The sequence below is a fragment of the Cnephaeus nilssonii genome (assembly GCF_951640355.1).
Source record: "Cnephaeus nilssonii genome assembly, chromosome: 12".
NCBI lineage: Eukaryota > Metazoa > Chordata > Mammalia > Chiroptera > Vespertilionidae > Cnephaeus > Cnephaeus nilssonii.
In genome coordinates this window covers 42,925,239-42,944,450 of record NC_137083.1, presented here as the reverse complement: position 1 = coordinate 42,944,450, position 19,212 = coordinate 42,925,239, and the positions used below count along the sequence as shown (strand labels likewise).

Genomic DNA, 19,212 nt, shown 5'->3' with positions numbered 1-19,212 from the left:
GAAAAAAATGTTTTAGAAAATGCAACATCCATTCATGATTTTTTTTAAATCCTCAAACTAGGAATAAGTGGAAATTTCCTTAATTTGATAAAGGATATATAGCACTAACATTACTAGTATACTTAACTAGAGGCCCAATGCATGAAATATGTGCAAGAGTAGGCCTTCCTTCCCCCGGCTGCCGGCATTGGCTTCCCTCTGGTACCCAGGACCAGGCTTCCCTCATAGGGGGAGACCCTGCCCACCTGCCGCAGCCCACTGGTCAGTGGTCTGGGCCTCCGTCTTTGCAGTGATAATGGAGCCCCCCAATTGATTGCACCGCTGGCTGGTGGCCTGGGCCTCCCTCTGGGGGGCAACCATGGGGCGATGGCCGGGCCCCCGACCTATAGCATCGCACCCGCCTTGGCTGACCTGGCACCAGTGGATGTCATAGCGTGGTCCTGGATGGTCATCCGAATGGTCGTCCGGATGGTCATTCCGCTGTTCGGCCATTCGGTCGATTTGCCTATTACACTTTTATATATAGGACTAGAGGCCCAGTGCATGATTGAATCATGCACGTGTAGGGGGGGAGCTGGGTGCCTGTCCGCTGGTGCACCAGGCCTTTCAGAAGCCTCCGGCCGGCGGAGGCTTCTGAAAGGCCTGGTGCCTGAGCAGACAGGCACCCAGCTCCCCCGCTTTTGATGGTCCGCGGTGGGACGTGAGCTCGCTGCCCCAGAGGCCCCTTCTGTGCCGCAGCACAGCCATGGCGCAGACGCTGAGTTCGAGCTGCCGCTGGCGACTCGAGCTCAGCGTCCCGCTGGCCCAATCGGCCACCCCGGCCACCCCAAGTCTTGCCCCCCCATGCCTCCTGGCCAATCGCGGGCATAGCGAAGGTACGGTCAATTTGCATATTTGTCTATTATTAGGTGGGATGGTAAAAAACGGAATGCTTTCACTATAAGATCAGGAACAAGGCAAATTTGTCTACTCTCACCTCTCCTAGTCAACATCATACAGGAAGTTCTAGCCAATGATGCAAGCAAAAGGAATAAAGGTATACAGATTGTCTTGATTTGCAGTGTTATTATTGTTTACATCAGTAGTTCTTGGCCAGAAATTTTATCCCCCAAAAGTGCACTTGACAATGTCTGGAGACATTTTTTGTTGTCACAACGGAGTGTGGTGAGTGGGTAGAGGGGTGTGTGCAGGGATGCTGCATCTGATAAGTAGAGGCCAAGGGTGTTATAAACATTTTACAATGCACATGACACAGCCCTCAACCAAAAATTATCAATTATCTAGTCCCAAATTTAAGTAAGTCTCAGGTTGAGAAATCCTGATCTGCATAGAAATTCCTAAGGAGACCACATCAAAGCTTCTAAAACTGAGTTTAGCAAGTCAGAGAATGCAAGATCAATACCCAAGTATTAAAGTATTTTTCATACCTAGTGTATGAAAAATAATTAATAGTGTGAATGTATGGTTTCTGTTCTTACTCTGCATTCCACTCTGCTATGTGAATATGGGATTAGATTAAAAATAATTAGCACTTTTTAAGTGTAGGCACTGTATTTATGTTTTCTTATTTTCATCTGACTTTTTTGTTCTTTTTTAAATTTTATTTTCTTCTTTTTCAATAAGTTTGCATTCAATAATATTCTGAATTAGAAGAAAGAGACTTAATAAAGCATCTTTTTCAAATCATACTATCAATGAGGGGTTGACCCAAGCTTTGAATTAAGGCATTTCAGAAATGAAAACTGCCACTTTTTATTATATAATAATCCCTGCCACGTTAAAATCTTCTCTAACACATTTATAAGCTAGAAAATATTTTGTAAACTCTTTACTGCAAATTGTTTTATTATTTATTATTGAAAATTAGTAAATTAATATTAACTAAATTTCTTTAGATGTTTTTTCTTCAAAGTTAAGTCCTAAAATAATATATTTTAATGTAATTACACTAGGGTTTATTCAAATCCATTTATGAAATAAACAATTTGTACCTTATTTCTTACCTTTCTTTTCTTGAAAGAGATCTGGTCGAAGTAATGCCAGTATCTTTTCTAATTTTATGTTTTTAAAATCAGGGAAGAAAATATCAATAAACTTATTAACATTATCTACATCCTCTTCAACATCACAAAACTGATGTATATTTTCTTTATCCAGATATTCTTCTAAAGTGCTGAAATTCAAAATATGATTTAAGATTATAAAGTGAAGTTTAATAGCCATGACAGAAAATTGAAACTGATAATATGTTTACAAATAATTTAGAGTTTAGTAAAACAAATAAAAATTTAATTTCACATAAAGATAAATTGCATTTCTCTATCACATCAAAAATATAAGCCAGTCAGAGAAAGATAAGTATCACATGATCTCACTCATTTGTGGAATATAATGAACAACATAAACTGATGAACAAAAATAGATCCAGAGACAGAGAATCATGAAACAGACAGTCAAATTTCAGAAGGAAGGCAGGAGAGGGTGGGCGGGGTAAGAGATCAACCAAAGAACTTGTATGCATATAAACATAACCAATGGACACAGACAATGGGGGGCGGAGGTAGGCTGGGAGACAACAATGGGGGGGAAGGGGACATGTAATACTCCAACAATAAAGAATTAAAAAATAAATAAAACTAATTAATTAATTAATGAATGAAATAAGCATAAATAAATAAATAAATAAATAAAGTGTTTAATTCAACTTTTTGTTGACCCAATCCAAAGATCAATTAAATGAAATTATGTATGTTTGACTTCATGAGAGGGTAAAAAAGACCAAAGAAATATTTAAAAACTTTTTTCTTTCCTCTGTGTAAAGATTTTCAGATAGTTTCTATTTTTTCTTCTAATTTTGTCTTTGAATCCAAGGTTTTTTTAGGAGCATACTTTATATTTTCATATAGATAAGATATTTTGATCCTCTTTTTATTGTTTATTTACAATTTTATTGGAATAAAATCAGCAAATATGTGTGGTGAAATCTTAATTTAAAAAACAATTGTTGCCCTAGCCGGTTTGGTTCAGTGGATAGAGTGTAGGCCTGCAGACTGAAGGGTCCCGGGTTCGATTCCGGTCAAGGGCATATGCCTGGGTTGTAGGCTCGATCCCCAGTAGGGGGCGTGCAGGAGGCAGCTGATCAATGATTCCCTCTCATCACTGATGTTTCTATCTCTCTCTCCCTCTCCTTTCCTCTCTGAAATCAATAAAAATATATTTATTAAGACTAGGTATATTTATATTTTATATATTGTAAGTCATTTGTTATATGTAGTTATTGAATATGCACTTTCCATTCCTATATATCCTTGTTTATTTTTGTCTTCTGGGTACTGAGATCTTTTACCAAACATATTTTTATCCAGTTCTTATTTTTATAATAATTTTATCTTTATATTGTTAACTGTTAGGTTGTTTGAGGCATTTTTACTACTATATCTTCTTTATAAATGCTGCCTTTTACATCATGTTCACTTTATTTTTCCTGGTTATTTCTTTGCCATCCCTTTCTTTTTCTTTTTTTGTGTGTGTTTTTCTTCTAAAAAAAATATGAGTGCAGTTCTTAAAACTTCATTTTAAACTGACAGAAAAGTTACAAGACTAGGATAATGAACTCTAAATTCATCAACTCTTAATATTTTGCCATATATGTTCTCTCTCACTCTCTTTATCTCTGTCTCTCATCCCCCAATGTGTGTGTGTGTGTGTGTGTGTGTGTGTGTGTGTGTGTGTGTGTGTGTTGGCTGAACCACTTATGAGTAGGGTGCAGATATAGTGAACCTCCTAAATACTTTAGGAAAGTTTGCATTAGTATAAATCTATTATCTCATACACAGTCCATATTTAAATTTCATCAATTTTATAATACTGTTTTACCTATAGTAATTTATTACTAATCCAGAATCATACATTGCATATAGTTGTCCTAACTCCCTAATCTCCTTTAATCTCTAACAGTGCCTCAGCCTTTTTTGTCTTTTTTAAGAGTGATATTTTGAAGAGTCCAGGCCTGTTGTTTTGTGGACTGTTTCTCATTTTGGATGTTTCAAACTCTTGGATGACCCAGTAGTTTCCTATTACATTCAGGTTTGAACTGTTGGCAGGAATCTATACTAATAATAGATGAATATGTAAATTGTCTGGGATGCCATCACAGTAACAGTAACAACCAAACAACAGGCTGCGTGGGGCGACCAGGCCAGCAGGGGGGTTAGTGAGGGACAACCAGACGACTGAAAAGCAGGCTGCTTGGGACAACCAGGCCAGCAGGGGGCGGGGGGTTAGTTGGGGGTGACCAGGCTAGCAGGGGGGGCAGTAAGGGGTGACCAGGCCAGCAAGGGGGGCAGTTGGGGGTGACCAGGCCAGCAAGGGGGGCTGTAAGGGGCGACTAGGCTTGCTAGGGGGCAGTTGGGGATGACCAGGATGGCATGGGGGGCGGTGAGGGGCGATCAGGCTGGCAGGGGTGGCAGTTAGGGGTGATCAGGCAGGCAGGTGAGCAATTAGGAGCCAGTGGTCCCAGATTGTGAGAGGGATATCCAATTAGAGAGGGTGCAGGCTGGGCTGAGGGGACTCCCCCACCCCATGCACACATTTTGTGCACTGGGCCTCTAGTACTACATAAGTGGTGCTGTATTCTTCTTGGTACATCACAGTAAGAGGTACACAATGCCAGTTTTTCCCACTACTGGTGATATTAATGTGGTTAAAGTGGTACCCCCTAGTTTCCCCCACTGAAAAGCTACAATCTCCCCTTTGTAAATAGTTAGATTTCTGTGAGGACACTATTTGAAACTGTATATATTTTTCACACAATGCTTTTAGTACCCATTGATGAATGTTTTCTATATCAGTGATTACTATAATAGTTTTTAATTTAATCTTTTTTACCCTAACCTAACAATCTCTTCATTTAATGGGATAATTAACCTTTTCATAATTAGCAAGATAGCCATATACTTGACCATATTCCTTCCATCTTAATATATATATGCTACTTTTAAAAAAATCTTTATTGTTGAAAATATTACATAGGTCCTTATTTTCCCCCATTAACCTCATCGGGCCCGCTCCTGTTCCCACCCCCTTCCCCCCGCCCAGGCCCTCACTACCCCATTGTCTATGTTCATGGGTTATGAATATATGCATACAAATTCATTGGTTGATCTCTTTCCACCCACCCTTCCCTGCCTTCCTCTGAGTTCAACAGTCTGTTTATGCTTCTATGTCTCTGGGTCTATTTTTGATCATCAGTTTATTTGGTTCATTAGATTCCACATATGAGTGAGATCATATGATACTTATCTTTCTCTGACTGGCTTATTTCCCTCAGCATAATACTCTCCAGGTCCATCCATGCTGTTGAAAATGGTAAGAGTTCTTTCTTGTTATGGCTGTGTAGTATTCCATTGTGTAAATGTACCATAGTTTTGGGTGTTTTTTAAATCTATTTGGGCACTTTGGCTATTTCCAAATCTTAGCTATTGTAAATTGCACTGCTATGAACATACATATATTCTTTCTGATGACTTATTTTAAATTGTACTTTCTTTTCTCTTTCCCCTATTTTGCTGGTCTGAGCAAATTACTATTCATTCTATGTTTCCCCCTTGTTAATATGGAAATTCTATTATACGTATCCACTGTACCAATGTCTGCTGTCTTTTAACTGCTTCCATAAACACCCATGTTCCAAATACCTCTTGCATTCTGGAATACTATTTCCCCAATTAACACTCCATTCATCCTCCCTTCGGCAACTCAAATGAGAACTTTAGAATACTTTCAGTTTTAAAAAAATACTTTCAGTTATCTTATTCATCGCATCTTTTCTTTTTTGAAGCATACTCAGTAACTCCTAGGTTTATTGAGATAATTAAGAATTTGTCAGATTTTTCTACTATTTAAAAAGTCCTTTGTTAGTTATTAAAACCCAGAATTATGTAGTAGTGTGTGTGTGTGTGTGTGTGTGTGTGTGTGTGTGTGTGTGTGTTCTTACATTCCAAGGTTCACTGGTAACAACTGTTTCCCTTCTTTTATCCCCGCCCCCCCAACATTGAGGTGCCTATTTTCATTACTGAACATAGGCTATATAGGTGATATATTCCTAAGCATTTCCTTGAACATCTCCCTTTGCTCCACCAGGTAAGTACTCTCTGGGCTTTGTTAAGCATGCAGGGGTTGGGGTCTTTTCCTCTTAGTAGTCTGATGACAAGTCCACAGCAGTCAGAGATTTTTCCTTTGTAAGTAACTTGTTCTCAGTTGCTGCCAACCATGGAGCTGGTGGAAGGGGTGACCTAACGTGCAACTCATCAGGGCAGTGGTCGGCAAACTGCGGCTCACGAGCCACATGAGGCTCTTTGGCCCCCTGAGTTTTTAGCAAAGGCCAGCTTAGGAGTACCCTCATTAAGTTAATAACAATGTACCTACCTATATAGTTTAAGTTTTAAAAATTTGGCTCTCAAAAGAAATTTCAATCGTACTGTTGATATTTGGCTCTGTTGACTAATGAGCTTGCCGACCACTGCATTTGGGGATGTGTTGTCTGGAGAGAAAATTTAAGCTAATAGGAAAATCAACTAAAAGTTGAGCTGCTTTTATTATCATCATGCACCAACAATTCTAAACAATGTTGTTAATAAACTACTCCTCCTTGAAAAAAAGATACTTTGTTTGTCTACATTCTATACAATTCCTGTGGTAAGTGCTGAATTTTAAAAATATATCTTTAGGCTTCAAATTAGCACATTTTTATTACTTATCTTTAATAGACAGTTTACTCTTCACTGTACTCTGCATGAAAGAATCAGTCCAAAAATAACAAAGCTATTTCAATTTTTGAAATTGATTATGAAACAGAAATTTTATTAAAAACCAATATACAGTGGAAGTCAATTTTGAGACCGTCAGTGACAAGTCTTCAAAAGTTAAGGCTTACAAACAAAACTGATACTTCTTTTTTTAAAAAAGAAAACACATGAACATAATTAAACAGTAGTAACCTATCGTTTCAGTTTTGTTGTTATAATACTTTTTTTCTTATTTGTTCATATATACACGAAATTCCATAAAAGACAATTTACCATGTACCTTTTTTGTCCGTTGTTACTTGTCTCATTCAATAATTAGAATTTAGCATAACGCTGTCATGAAGAGGAGAGAGGTTTTAAGAAAATTATCTGCTCTGAGTCTCGAACATATTAAGTGTTCCACTGCCTGTTCTTTCTCTCTGGACACAGTGTACAGTCTTTTTTCCAGGATGTCCTCATGTGTTTCTTCATTTCAGGGAATTTCCCCCCCCCCCCCCCTATTATTTGTTGAATGATAGCTTGTCTGTCTGTTCTTTCTTCTCTGTATAGAATGTCTCTGATTAGAATATGCTATCCCAAGCATATTCTTCAGATTTCTCATGTCTGATCTCAGGATATCTGTGTCTTTTTTTTCCCTCCTGTATTTTGAGCTACTTCTTGTATCTGATTTTCCACATCCTTAATTCGAGTCTCAAATTACTATCAAGCCCTCTCATTCTTCACTGAATTTATCATTTTAATCATGATTTTATAGTTCAAATTTGAAAGTCTTTTTTTCATGTGTATGTAGCACTTGAAAGTCAAGTACTAGTAGCAGTAGTCACAGTAGTCGCAGTAGTTGCCATAGTAGTAGTAGTAATAATAGTATTTTATTGAAGGACTAGAGGCCCGTTTCACGAAGATTTGTGCAATAGGCCTTCCTTCCCCTGGCTGCCAGCATCGGTTTTCCTCGGGCACCCGGGACCCCGACCTTCGCTCCGGCTGCAGGGGAGAAGCCAAGCCTCGAGGCTTCTCCACTCTGGCCACAGCAGAGGAGCCAAGCCTCTTCAGTCTTCAGTCTTCAGTCTTCTTCAGTCTTCAGTCTTCAATCTTTGCTCCGTGCCTGTGTATGCAAATTAACCTGCCATCTTTATTGGGTTAATTTGCATACTCACTCCTGATTGACTGGTGGGCATTGTGGAGGTACAGTCAGTTTGCATCTTTCTCTTTTATTAGTGTAGATTTTTTTCTGTCCCTAGAAATTTTTTTTCACTGGGCTTGTGTTTTAATTCTTGTGTAGTTCTTCCTTTCTCTGGATGCTAGGCTCCATTGGGTGGAGAGTCATTTTTCTATGTTGGCTTCTTGAGGCTGGTCCTTTTATATGGTATCTGTGTCCTTTTTCATGCTGTTGAGCATCCTTATAATTATTACTCTGAACTCTATACCTGATAAATTGCTTCCCTCTATTGCATTTAACTCTTCTTCTAGAGAATTCTCTTGTTTCCTCCTTTGGGCCTGATCCTTTGTCTTCCCATTTTGGCTGCCTCTTTGTGTTTGTTTCTATGTATTAGGTAGATCTGCTACGACTCCCAGTCTTGGTAAGGTGGCCTTACGTAGTAGGTGACCTGTGGAACTCAGTGGCACAGTCTCCCTGATCACCTGAGCTTGGTGCTCTAAGAGTGTCCTTTGTGTGTGTTATGTGGCCCTCTTATTGTCATTGAGTCTTGTTTGCTATTGGCATGTTCATGTGTGGGATTGCCCCTCAGGCTGGCTGATAGTTGAGGCTCAACCTCCAACAGAGCATGCAAACTGCTATGCAGGCGCTGATCACATGAGGTGGAATTCGCCTCAGCAGTGATTTGTGGCTGCTGAGATCTCCCTGTGGATATGCTGCTTGTGAAGCTTATTGGATCCTGATTTGTTATTGTCTGGAGATGGCCTCTGAGTGTATTGGTTCTGGGCCTCTTTTGAGGGTCTCTGGTACAGGCCATGTCAGACAGTATCTGTGACTGGACCTGGGCAACCTGTTTGAAGCTATCAATGATCCATAGTGTGTAGCTCCCTCTCCTGGGCCTGGGTGCATGTGGAAAGGACACAAGCTTCACACCAAGGCCTGCTTTTACTAGCACCAGGCCCAGGGGAAGGCCAGCAAAAGTCTCAAAGCATCCAGAGATATGCCCCTACCAGCAGGCTATCTCTTAGGGTCAGTCACTTAAAGAACCTCTGACTATACTCCTCAGCAGGGCTTAAGCTCCACAGGGTAGGGCCAAAAGGATTCCAATGGGTGGTGCTATTGCTTCCCCCTAAGCTTATACTGCATAGAGGGGAATGTTCAGCTTAAGAAAGATGGCTTCTGCAGTATGAGGGAATAACTCAGCACAGGGATTCTGGTGGCTGACCTCTCAGCTCTCTTCTTAGAGCCACCAACCCTAGACTCTCTTCATTCTGTTTTTCCTCCACTAGATCCCAGGGTGAGTGGCTGCAAATGAAATTTTGTGTGTTGGCCCTTTAGGAGGGTGCCTGTATTTCTAGCTATCTCTCCCTTGCAGGCAGAAACCCCTGTTTTTCACAGTCAGATGTTATGTAGGCACTTTTCCTAATTCTGATGCTCTGGGCTCGGGAGCCCAGTTTGGGGTTTAGATCCCAGACTTCACAGGTGGAACTCCCTACTGCTGAGATATCCCTCCAGAACTTCAGCTGCCACCTGTGGGAGCCCCGTCAGCCCTCTCATGCCTCCACACTTCCTACAAGTAAAAATGTGGCCTCCTCTGTATGTCCTTAGTTATAAGGCTTCTCTCCATCTGGTCCTCAGTTGGTTATTCAAGATAATTTTTCTATTCTTTAGTTACAATTCCAGGTTGGTCCTGGGAAGAGGTGAATGTAGATTCCGCCTAACCTGCCACCATCTTTTGACAACTGATTATCATTTTCCCTTAAAACTCTGAAAGTAAGTAGCACTATTTCTAAAGCCCTTTGTCAGCAGTTGATTTACCTTAATGAGTGCTTCTATCCCACTTAAAATTTGGAATGAGTGATAGTAGCGAATCCATGCTACCTAAAAAGCTATGACATTGCTAGGAATCAGCAAATGTTGGTACTTAAGAAAAACCAATACAATTCATTAATAACACAACAAGGAAAATTATGGAGATTCCAAACCAGCAATGGAGGTGGTCTACCCAGCATGGGGAGACACACATCATGAAGCCTCAAGACTTAGCTAATCTCAATTTGTTCATGTTTACCTACCTTTCCTTCAAGCACAACACAGATAACCTTGGTATTAAATTCTGGATTTTCTGAGTCTTCAGAGGAATAAAAGACACAAATACTAGTTCATAAAACCAACATTCTATAAGTTAACATTTGATTTCAAATATTTAAAAACCCATTAACAAAAATAAAAATTACTTCATTCTTAGCAATGTATAACCACTAACTGCCTTAAGCAAAAGGGCAGAGTACATTTGGTATCTTTAGGACATAAGGAAAGTGTTAGTAGAATGTGGGGAAATGGGAGAGGAGACAGGGTTGGGAGGGATTATACATGGTCCAAGTCTACCACCAGAGACCCAGCCAATGAAGCCAGACTACTATGCCCAGCTGTAGATAGACAAGTGAAAAAATTTCCCCTTGTTAATCCTCTTGATATAAACTTTCAGGGCAATCCCAGTTTTACTAAATATGCAGTACTTTAGATTGACTGAGAGAAATACTTGTAGCTTTAACATAAATATGCTTGTCTTTCGATTTTGAGATATTTGGACATCACTTTTCATTACCTACTAAGACCTTGAAAATCATAAACTCTTGGTCTTGAGCTACCTGTCCCACTTCTTCTTCACCAGTGTAGTTGTGTCCATCCCAGATTGATCCTCAGGTGGTTCTTGCGGTTCGGTCTCAGATTCAAATATAGTTTCCTCTTCCAAGAGAAGTTCTTGTTCATTGCTTCGAGATACAACTAGAATACAGCTTAGGCTATTTGTCATTAATGAGACAAACTCTTCAAAATCAGGCTACAGAATAAAATGATAAACTGTTCAGGCTCCGGAAATGGATAAGCTAACAAGGCAGCTACTACCTAAGTCTTACTTAGCATCTTCCCCTTCATGATCACTGGGCAAGGGAATGGCATCCTTATAAAGCTCCTATTAACAGACACATCTTTCAAGGATTAAAAATCACGGCCAGCAGGGATTGATCTTAAAGATAGTCTAATAACTATTCTCAAACTCTAGGAAGTTTCCAAATCATCTGAAGGGCTTGTTATGTAAATATAGGTTTCTGGAGTCCAATCCCAGAGTTTATGATTCAATAGATTTAGGGTAGGGCCCAGGAATTGGATTTTCTCCAAAGCTCCCAGGTAATGCTGACGTTGCTAGTGTAATCTTTTCCTGGGGCTAATAGAGCTGCTTTGAGTGGTGCAGCTAGTTTACAAAGTGCAATGCAGTAGAACTTTCTCCATGATGACAAACATGTTCTGTGCTCTCCAACATATGTGGCTAGTGCAACTGAGACTGCATTTTTTATTTAATTTCTATTTAACTTACTTAATGTATCTAATGGCTACCATATTGGACAGTCATTTTGTAGAAGCTATGTCTCCCCACCCACAGGCCAGTGAACTTTCCAATACATGGCACTGCCTGTATCATATTCCGCCAAGCAAGAGAGAATTAAAAAATAGCTTGAGAGAAAGGCTTTTCAGTACAGAAAGAATTAAAGCTTTCCTGGAAAGTGTATGACAAGTAGCTTTCAACCTGGGATAAAAATCTACAGGAAATTCCTGGATATTTACTTCCAGGCTCATGCAGGGAGTCTTAGAAGACATAATGTAATGAGGTCTTCACTCCAAAAGAACACAATCAGATCACCCACTTTTGGTCAACTGCTGGAGATTTCTCCAGAGTCACCATCTTTGGTATTACCATGATATGGACACAAACAGGGGGAGCAGAGCTTATTTGGTTGGTCACACTTATGCATTTGCTTTTCTATAATGAGGATCTAAAGCCTGTAAAAATGTACTGTATTTGAAAACACAGTGGGGTTTTTGTTAAACTTTCTTACCTGCTCTGCTATTTGACTATAGAAGTCCCTCACTTGGTTTTCAGTGAGCACTCTATTATCTTCTGCTTCTATGACAAATCCTGCATTGACAATCTTCAATGAGAGAGAGCAAGGTCAGATCCAGAGGTTGTAGGACCACACGCAAAACAAGTCAAGGACATTTGTGTCGTAGGCTTAATATACCAGCCAGATTTTCATGTATTTCATGTAAAGACCTCAGCACAATCAAAAGGGCACAAGATTTGAAGAGGCTCAAAAATAAATATCACAGAAGGCGCTTGTCAAGCGCCCTAGTATTTAAGTTTTCAAGACTTAATCCAGAGACACCACAATATATTATTTAAGTGAATTGCCTCAAAATGTGAAAAAACTAACTGAATCACTCGTAAAGACATAAGTTTCTTAACCATCCATTTTTGAAATCACTTTTTTTAAGGCTTTACTTTGTTAAGGTTATAGCTCATGATCTATTATATTTTAATTTTCTTACAACAAAAATAAGCAAATTATGGGGAAGGGCAGAATTTAAGATTTAGCCATGCTTTATTTGTCTTAACGAAAATTTAATTTAATGACATGTCACACTCAAGTATAATAAAATGTAACAAAGAGAAGTTTGTAGGCTAATATAACAAGTCCAATGAGGAACTAAACAATGAAATACAATAAATAATTTACACAGTCCAAAGTGTAACCTGGATTCAAAGCAACTTAGTAATTACATGAAATTATATCAATAATTTGACCTCAATTTGATTGGGTGTACCCAGCACCAATTCTTTCTGCTTCTATTATTAAAGCAAGCTCTGACCTGGTTCCATAGGCTGGATTGATATTGCAGAGCTATATTTACATCTTAGTGACTCCTCTCCTGACATTCCATTCGAAAAATTTCTAAATACTCAAATCATGTCTGCTAAGTTACTACTAGTAAGTGTATGACAAAAGAAAATTCAAGCAACTTTTAAACTTGATAACTTCTCCTTTGCTATAGTTAAAAAATGCAGTGTGTTCATTTTCTTTTTATTGAAACATTTCTTAAACTTCTTCTGCCCTGTGGTTTATGTAGCTTTTTACTGCATTCCAGAGAGGTGAGGTATGTAGTAGCTATTCATAATTTACATTTCTGAAATGTTGTTTAGTATGTCAAAACAAAAATTTCAGATGAAATGATGATTAAAAGTATTGCCTCAACTAAAACAACTATATAATTTGAAAATCTTCACTATTGTAGCTATTAAAACATACTAGAATAAGTAACAGTAAACTACTGGTATGGATATTATTTTTTAAAAGTTTATAAAATACTAGAGGCCTGGTGCATGAAATTTATGAACTGGGGGGTGGGAGGGGTGTCCCTCAGCCCAGCCTGCACCCTCTCCAATCTGGGAACTCTCAGGGGATGTCCGACTGCCGGTTTAGGCCCGATCAGTTGGACATTCCTCTCACAATCTGGGACTGCTGGCTCCTAACCACTCGCCTGCCTGGCTGCCTCATTGCCCCTAACCACTCTGCCTGCCAGCCTGATCACACCCCCTAACCGCTCCCCTGTCCTGATTGACACCTAACCGCTCCCCTGCCAGCATGATTAACACCTAACTGTTCCCCTGCTGGCCCAATCACCCCCAACTGCCCTCCCCTGCCGAGCCGATCACTCCCAACTGCCCTCCTTTGCAGGCTTGTTCACCCTTAATTGCCCTCCCCTGCAGGCTTGGTCCCATCCACTGCCCTCCCTTGCAGGCCTGGTCCCCCCCAACTTCCCTACCCTGCAGGCCTGGTCCCCCCCAACTGCCCTCCCCTGCAGACCTTGTTGCCCCCAACTGTCCTCCTCTGCAGTCCTGGTCGTCCCCAACTGCTCTCCCCTGCTGGCCCTCTTGTGACGTTGGGGGGCAGCCATCTTGTGATGATGTGGGGGTGGCCATCTTATGACATGATGGCATGAGGGTCAATTTGCATATTACCTCTTTATTATATAGGATAAGTAATATATGGGGCACTGAGGTACAGTCTGTGTCCCCCTTCCCACATACAACTAGAATCTGGAAAAGGGGGGGGGGGGTTATACTTAGAGAGAAGTATCAATTGAATCAACTCATAATTGGGTGAGAGAATATATGTACCATGGTCCATGGATCATTAACCAGTGATAATGCTACTATAGCTAAAGAAAGAATGCATGATGGGAAGTTCATTGAGAAATACCCAACCCCTTCTGAAATAGCTCTCTATGTGATCTCCTCTACTGCACATGCAATATTCTTTCAAATTTCAATATAATTTTGTTGTTTCAACACAAAGTCTTTATTCAGGGGTCAGCAAACTATAGCTTGCAGTCAAAATCTAGCCCACTGCGTATTTTTTTAAATAAAGTTTATTGGGACATAGTCACACCCATTTGTGTACATAGTGTCTGCTTTCTCCATATGACCGCAGAGTTGTGACAGAGACCATGTACCCAACAAACTTGAAAATAGTTACCAAATGACCCTTTATAGAAAATGTCTGTTGACCTTTGGATTAGAATGCAATTTTCCTCTAAAATTTTTTTTCTCTAAAGCAAAATATTAAATACATACTTAAGCTATCATGTATCTAAAAAGGACCATACATTTATGACAACATATAGGGAATAAAGCAAGCTAACGTTAGCTTATAACAAGTTTTTACCCAACATGAAAAACATTTGCGACAATCTAATAGAAGAATGGAGTTATTTAAATAAGGATGCCTGAGTGGTTCTGGCCTTTTAAAGACAAAACATTCAAAGCCATTTGAGGCACCAGAAATTCATTATGTTTTATTTTACTCTAAATGATAAGCTTATCTCTAAATTGACAATTAAGGGGTTGTTATTTTTCAGTTAATTTTAACTATTATTGTGAAATATTACTTACATTTTCTTTAATTTCCACAGTTTTTCCAGTATTCATAGCCTCAGGTTTGATAATAGCAATACTGAATATTCGGTCTGGGAAAAGAATAAATAGAAAAATTTCATTGTCTTGGCACTATGTCTAGATAATGAAGGTTTTAGTAATTAAAAATGTAAACTACTGATGTCCAGTGAATTTTTGTCCATTGACAGCTTTGTTCTAATTGTGGCATTTCAACTACCCAAGAGGTTCTATTTGGAATCAAGGTTCACTTCCTACATTTGCATACAAGAGAAACATTCACAATAATAATAATAGTTGTAAATAAAATTTAAAAAAACACACACACACACACAAAAAAAAACAGACTAGGTAGGCACTGGTCCAGACCAGCGGTTCTCAACTTGTGGGTCGCCAACCCTTTGGGGGTCAAACGACCCTTTCACAGGGGTCGTCTAAGACGATTGGAAAACACAGATATTTACATTACGATTCATTAACAGTAGCAAAACTACAGTTATAAAGTAGCAACGAAAATAATTTTATGGTTGGGGGTCACCACAACATGAGGAACTGTATTAAAGGGTCGCGGCATTAGAAAAGTTGAGAACCTCTGCTCCAGACTATAGAAAGCAAAGAAAAGGGGAAGGGAAGCAAAAGAAATTTCTTTTAAAAAATTGTTTTCTTATTGATTTCAGAGAGGAAGGGAGAGGGAGAGAGAAACAAAAACATCAATGACGACAGAGAATCACTGATTGGCTACCTCGCCCCACACAGGATGGACCCCGCAACCCGGGCATGTGCCCTGATCACAGGCCCTGACTGGGAATCAAACCATGACCTTATGATTCATAGGTCGATGCTCAACCACTGAGCCATGCCTGCTGGGAAAAAGAGGTTTCCTTTTAATAACTGAGTCTAGTATTGCACAAATCATCATTTATCCTACCAGTTCCTTATCAATTGACACTGATGCTATTACCATCTCTTTGCTACGTTAGGTGATGCTGTGGTGAGCATCCATGTACTACAAATCCCTTGCCATTACTTTAAATTTTCTTACCAATAGATTCTTTGGATGTTTCCCTGGCATTATCTGCATTTGAGTCTACAAGTGCAATTTCATGATACTATGGAAGAAAAATGCAAATAAAACAATTACATTTTCATGTGGTAGTGAATTTTTAGAAATTTTATTTCTGATAAATATTTATAATTCAAGGGATAAAAGGTAAAGTGGAAATGTGCCTGCACTTATCTAACACTGCTTTTCCCAAGCTTTCCACTAAAATAGGATAAAGAATATTTAAAATAGGTAGGGTAGGGGAACTATCATAAATAATGCATATATACTTTATGGAAATGGTTAAAAAATTTTTAAAACTTAAGAAGAGTACAAGGAGCAAAATAAGAAAGAAGCATATATTAACAAGAAAACAATCTATACTAATAAAAGCCTACATGGTCGTTGCATCCTCGCGTGATGCTCTCACGTCATCACAAGATAGACACCAAAAGAAGGTTGCCACAAGATGGCCAGCAGGGGAGGGCAGTTGGGGACAATCGGGCCGGCAGGGGAGGGCAGTTGCGGGGGGACCAGGCTTATAGGGAATGGCCGCTGGGGGGACCAGGCCTGCAGGGGAGGGCAGTTGGGGGCAATCAGGCAGGCAGAGGAGCAATTAGGAAGCAATTAGGCTGGCAAGCAGAAGCCGTTAAGGGCAATCAGGCAGGCAGGCAGGAGAGCGTTAGGAGCCAACAGTCCTGGACTGTGAGAGGGATGTCCAACTGACTTTTAGGTCCGAGGGGTCCCAGATTGGAGAGGATGCAGGCCAGGCTGAGGGACCCCCCTCATGCACAAATTTTGTGTACCGGGCCTCTAGTAAATACATAATTAAAAAATCAAAAGAGTATTTGATAAGTTTCAAAATCCATTCCTGACTATTACTATTAGTAAATTAGAAACAGAAAGATAACACCTTAACTTAAAAAAAAAAGTCTTGCTCAAAACAATAGTTCATTGCCTACTATGGAGTAAAATACTGGAACGGATGGGGGCAGTAGTGAGGGTCTTCATTACTTGAGAAGCCCTGGAAGTGCTTCTGTGATTCTGTATATATCTATAATAATAAAAGCTTAAGCAGCCTTTACAGTGGAAAGACCAGAACTACCAGTCACTCTGATGCACACTGACCACCAGGGGGCAGACACTCAATGCAGGAGCTGCCCCCTGGTGGTCAGTTCACTCCCACAGGGGGAGCGCTGCTCAGCCAGAAGCCGGGCTTATGGCTGGCAAGCGCAGCAGCAGTGGCAGGAGCCTCTCCCGTCTCCGCTGCAGGCGGTGATAAGGAGCGAGGGGTCTCGGAATGCAAGAGCCCTAAACTGTGAGAGGGATGTCTGACTTCCAGCTTAGGCCTGTTCCTCGGGGATATTGGGCCTAAGCCGAAAGGCAGACATCCCCCAATAGGTCACAGACTGCAAGAGGGCACAGGCCAGGCTGAGGGACCTGCCCCCCACCACCCCTCCAGTCCATGAATTTCGTGCCCAGGTCTCTAGTTTATATATAAACATTGTTTTGGCAAGAGAATAAATAACTTCGTCTCTTTTTATGGCCTTTTTTTTTTTTTTTTTCCATTTGCATGGACTATCTTTTTCCATCCCTTCACTTTCAGTCTTTGTGAATCTTTTGTTCTGAGATGGGTCTCTTGTAGATAGAATATATATGGGTCATGTTTTCTTATCCACTCAGGTATCCTGTGCCTTTTTATTGGAACATTTAATCCATTTTCATTTAAAGTTATTATTGATAGGTACTTACTTATTGCCACTTTTTTCTTTATACCTATGTTCCTCTCTCTCTTTTTCTTCTTAAAGCTGTCCCTTTAACTTAACATTTTTTGCAATGCTGGTTTGGTGGTAATGAAGTCTTTTAGCCTTTTTCTTTTTTTCTGGGAAACTCTTTATTTCACCTTCAGTTTTAAATGATATCCTTGCTGGATAGAGTAGTCTTGAGTTCTGGTCCTTGCTTTTCATTACTTTGAATACTTCATGCCAATCCCTTCTGGGATATAGTAATGCTTTTTGTTTTGGGGATTTTTTTTAATCAACTGATAGCTTTATGGAAACTCTGTTTCTTTCTTGCTGCCTTTATGATTATCTCTTTGTCTTTTGCCATTTTAATTATGATGTATGTTGGTGTGGATCTCTTTGAGTGCATTTTGATTGGGACTCAGTGCTTCCTGAACTTGTATGACCTTTCCTCTCACCAGATTAGAGAAGTTTTCTGTCATTAATTCTTCAAACAGGTTTTCTACCCTTTTCTCTCTTTCTTCTCCTGGTATGGTACCCCTATGATATTGGGGTGGATATTGTTACCTTTCATGTTGTCCCAAACTTCACTGAAACAATCCTGTGTTTTTTATTGTCGTTGCTTATTGTCCTTATGTATTAAGTTTCCTGTGGGACTCAGTCATGCAGTTTCTTTTATCTCTTTAGCTGGATGCTCTAGGGATTTCCTTGTGTGGGTTAATTGGCTCTCCTATTATAACTGGGTCTTGATTGTCTTTGTCCTGTTTGTGGGTGGAATCCCCTCAGGCTGGATGACTTTGAAGCTCAACACTGACCATATCATGTGAGCTGTTTAAGATGCTGACAGAACAAAAGAAAAAACATGCAAAAGAACCCAACAGCTACAACAAGAACAACTGCAAAAGAAAAAACGATTTAGGAAAGAGAAAAGAGCACAAGAATAATAAAAGAAAAAAAAGCAGAATATGAGAATAAAAAGGGAAAGAAAAATAAATATGAAAGGTGAAAGGGAGAGAAAAATATAAGAATAAAGCATAGGAAAAGAGAACAGTATAAAAGAAAAGGAGAGAAAAAATAAGAGAAAATTTTTAAGAAAAAAAAGAAGAGAAAGAAAAATAAAGAAAAGGAAAAATAAGAGATATAAAAGAAAAAACAATAATAAAGCAATAAAAAATAAAAGAATGAAAAAGAACACACTGAAGTGTTGGGGTGTTTAGTGCCTGCTGAGATCTCCCTTTGGATCTTGTGCTTATGTTATATGAGGCTGACTATTTTGTGGGCCATTTACAGGCTGCGCAGTCGGTACTTTGGTGCTAGTCAATGTCAGAAGCTGTCCATAATCGGCTCTCAGCAACCTGATCAAAGCTTCAAGTGATCCACAGTTTATGTCTGCCTCTGCCGAGTTTGGCTGCACTCGGGAGGGGCCAAGCTGTGCTCCAAGACCTACATGTTAGCAGCACGGGGCCCAGGAGCAGGTCAACAAATGTCCCTAGGTACCTTGGGAACTGCCGCCACCCATGTCCTGGAATATTTCCCTGGCCTCTGGAGGGTGGAGCCCCTCGAAAGCAGGTCATTGGGGTCTGCTGGAAGCTGGGAGTGCCACTCAGATTCCTGGGAAAGGGAGGGAAATGGCTCCACCCAAAGCCAATCACCGATGCTCCCTGAGTCTGACTAACCCA

The 19,212-nt window shown here is 39.9% G+C and overlaps 1 protein-coding gene across 1 annotated transcript in view; it reads right to left on the bottom strand.

The window, feature by feature from the left end:
- The window catches only part of NME8 (NME/NM23 family member 8), a gene marked incomplete at both ends in the record, with an annotated part of 37,085 nt that overhangs the window by 8,578 nt on the left and 9,295 nt on the right, over positions 1-19,212 (bottom strand). Inside the window, 5 exons of the mRNA XM_079785457.1 lie at positions 2,004-2,173; positions 10,611-10,801; positions 11,856-11,948; positions 14,750-14,823; positions 15,792-15,858. Coding sequence (XP_079641583.1) covers positions 2,004-2,173; positions 10,611-10,801; positions 11,856-11,948; positions 14,750-14,823; positions 15,792-15,858 — 595 coding nt within the window. The remainder of the gene's footprint in view (positions 1-2,003; positions 2,174-10,610; positions 10,802-11,855; positions 11,949-14,749; positions 14,824-15,791; positions 15,859-19,212) is intronic.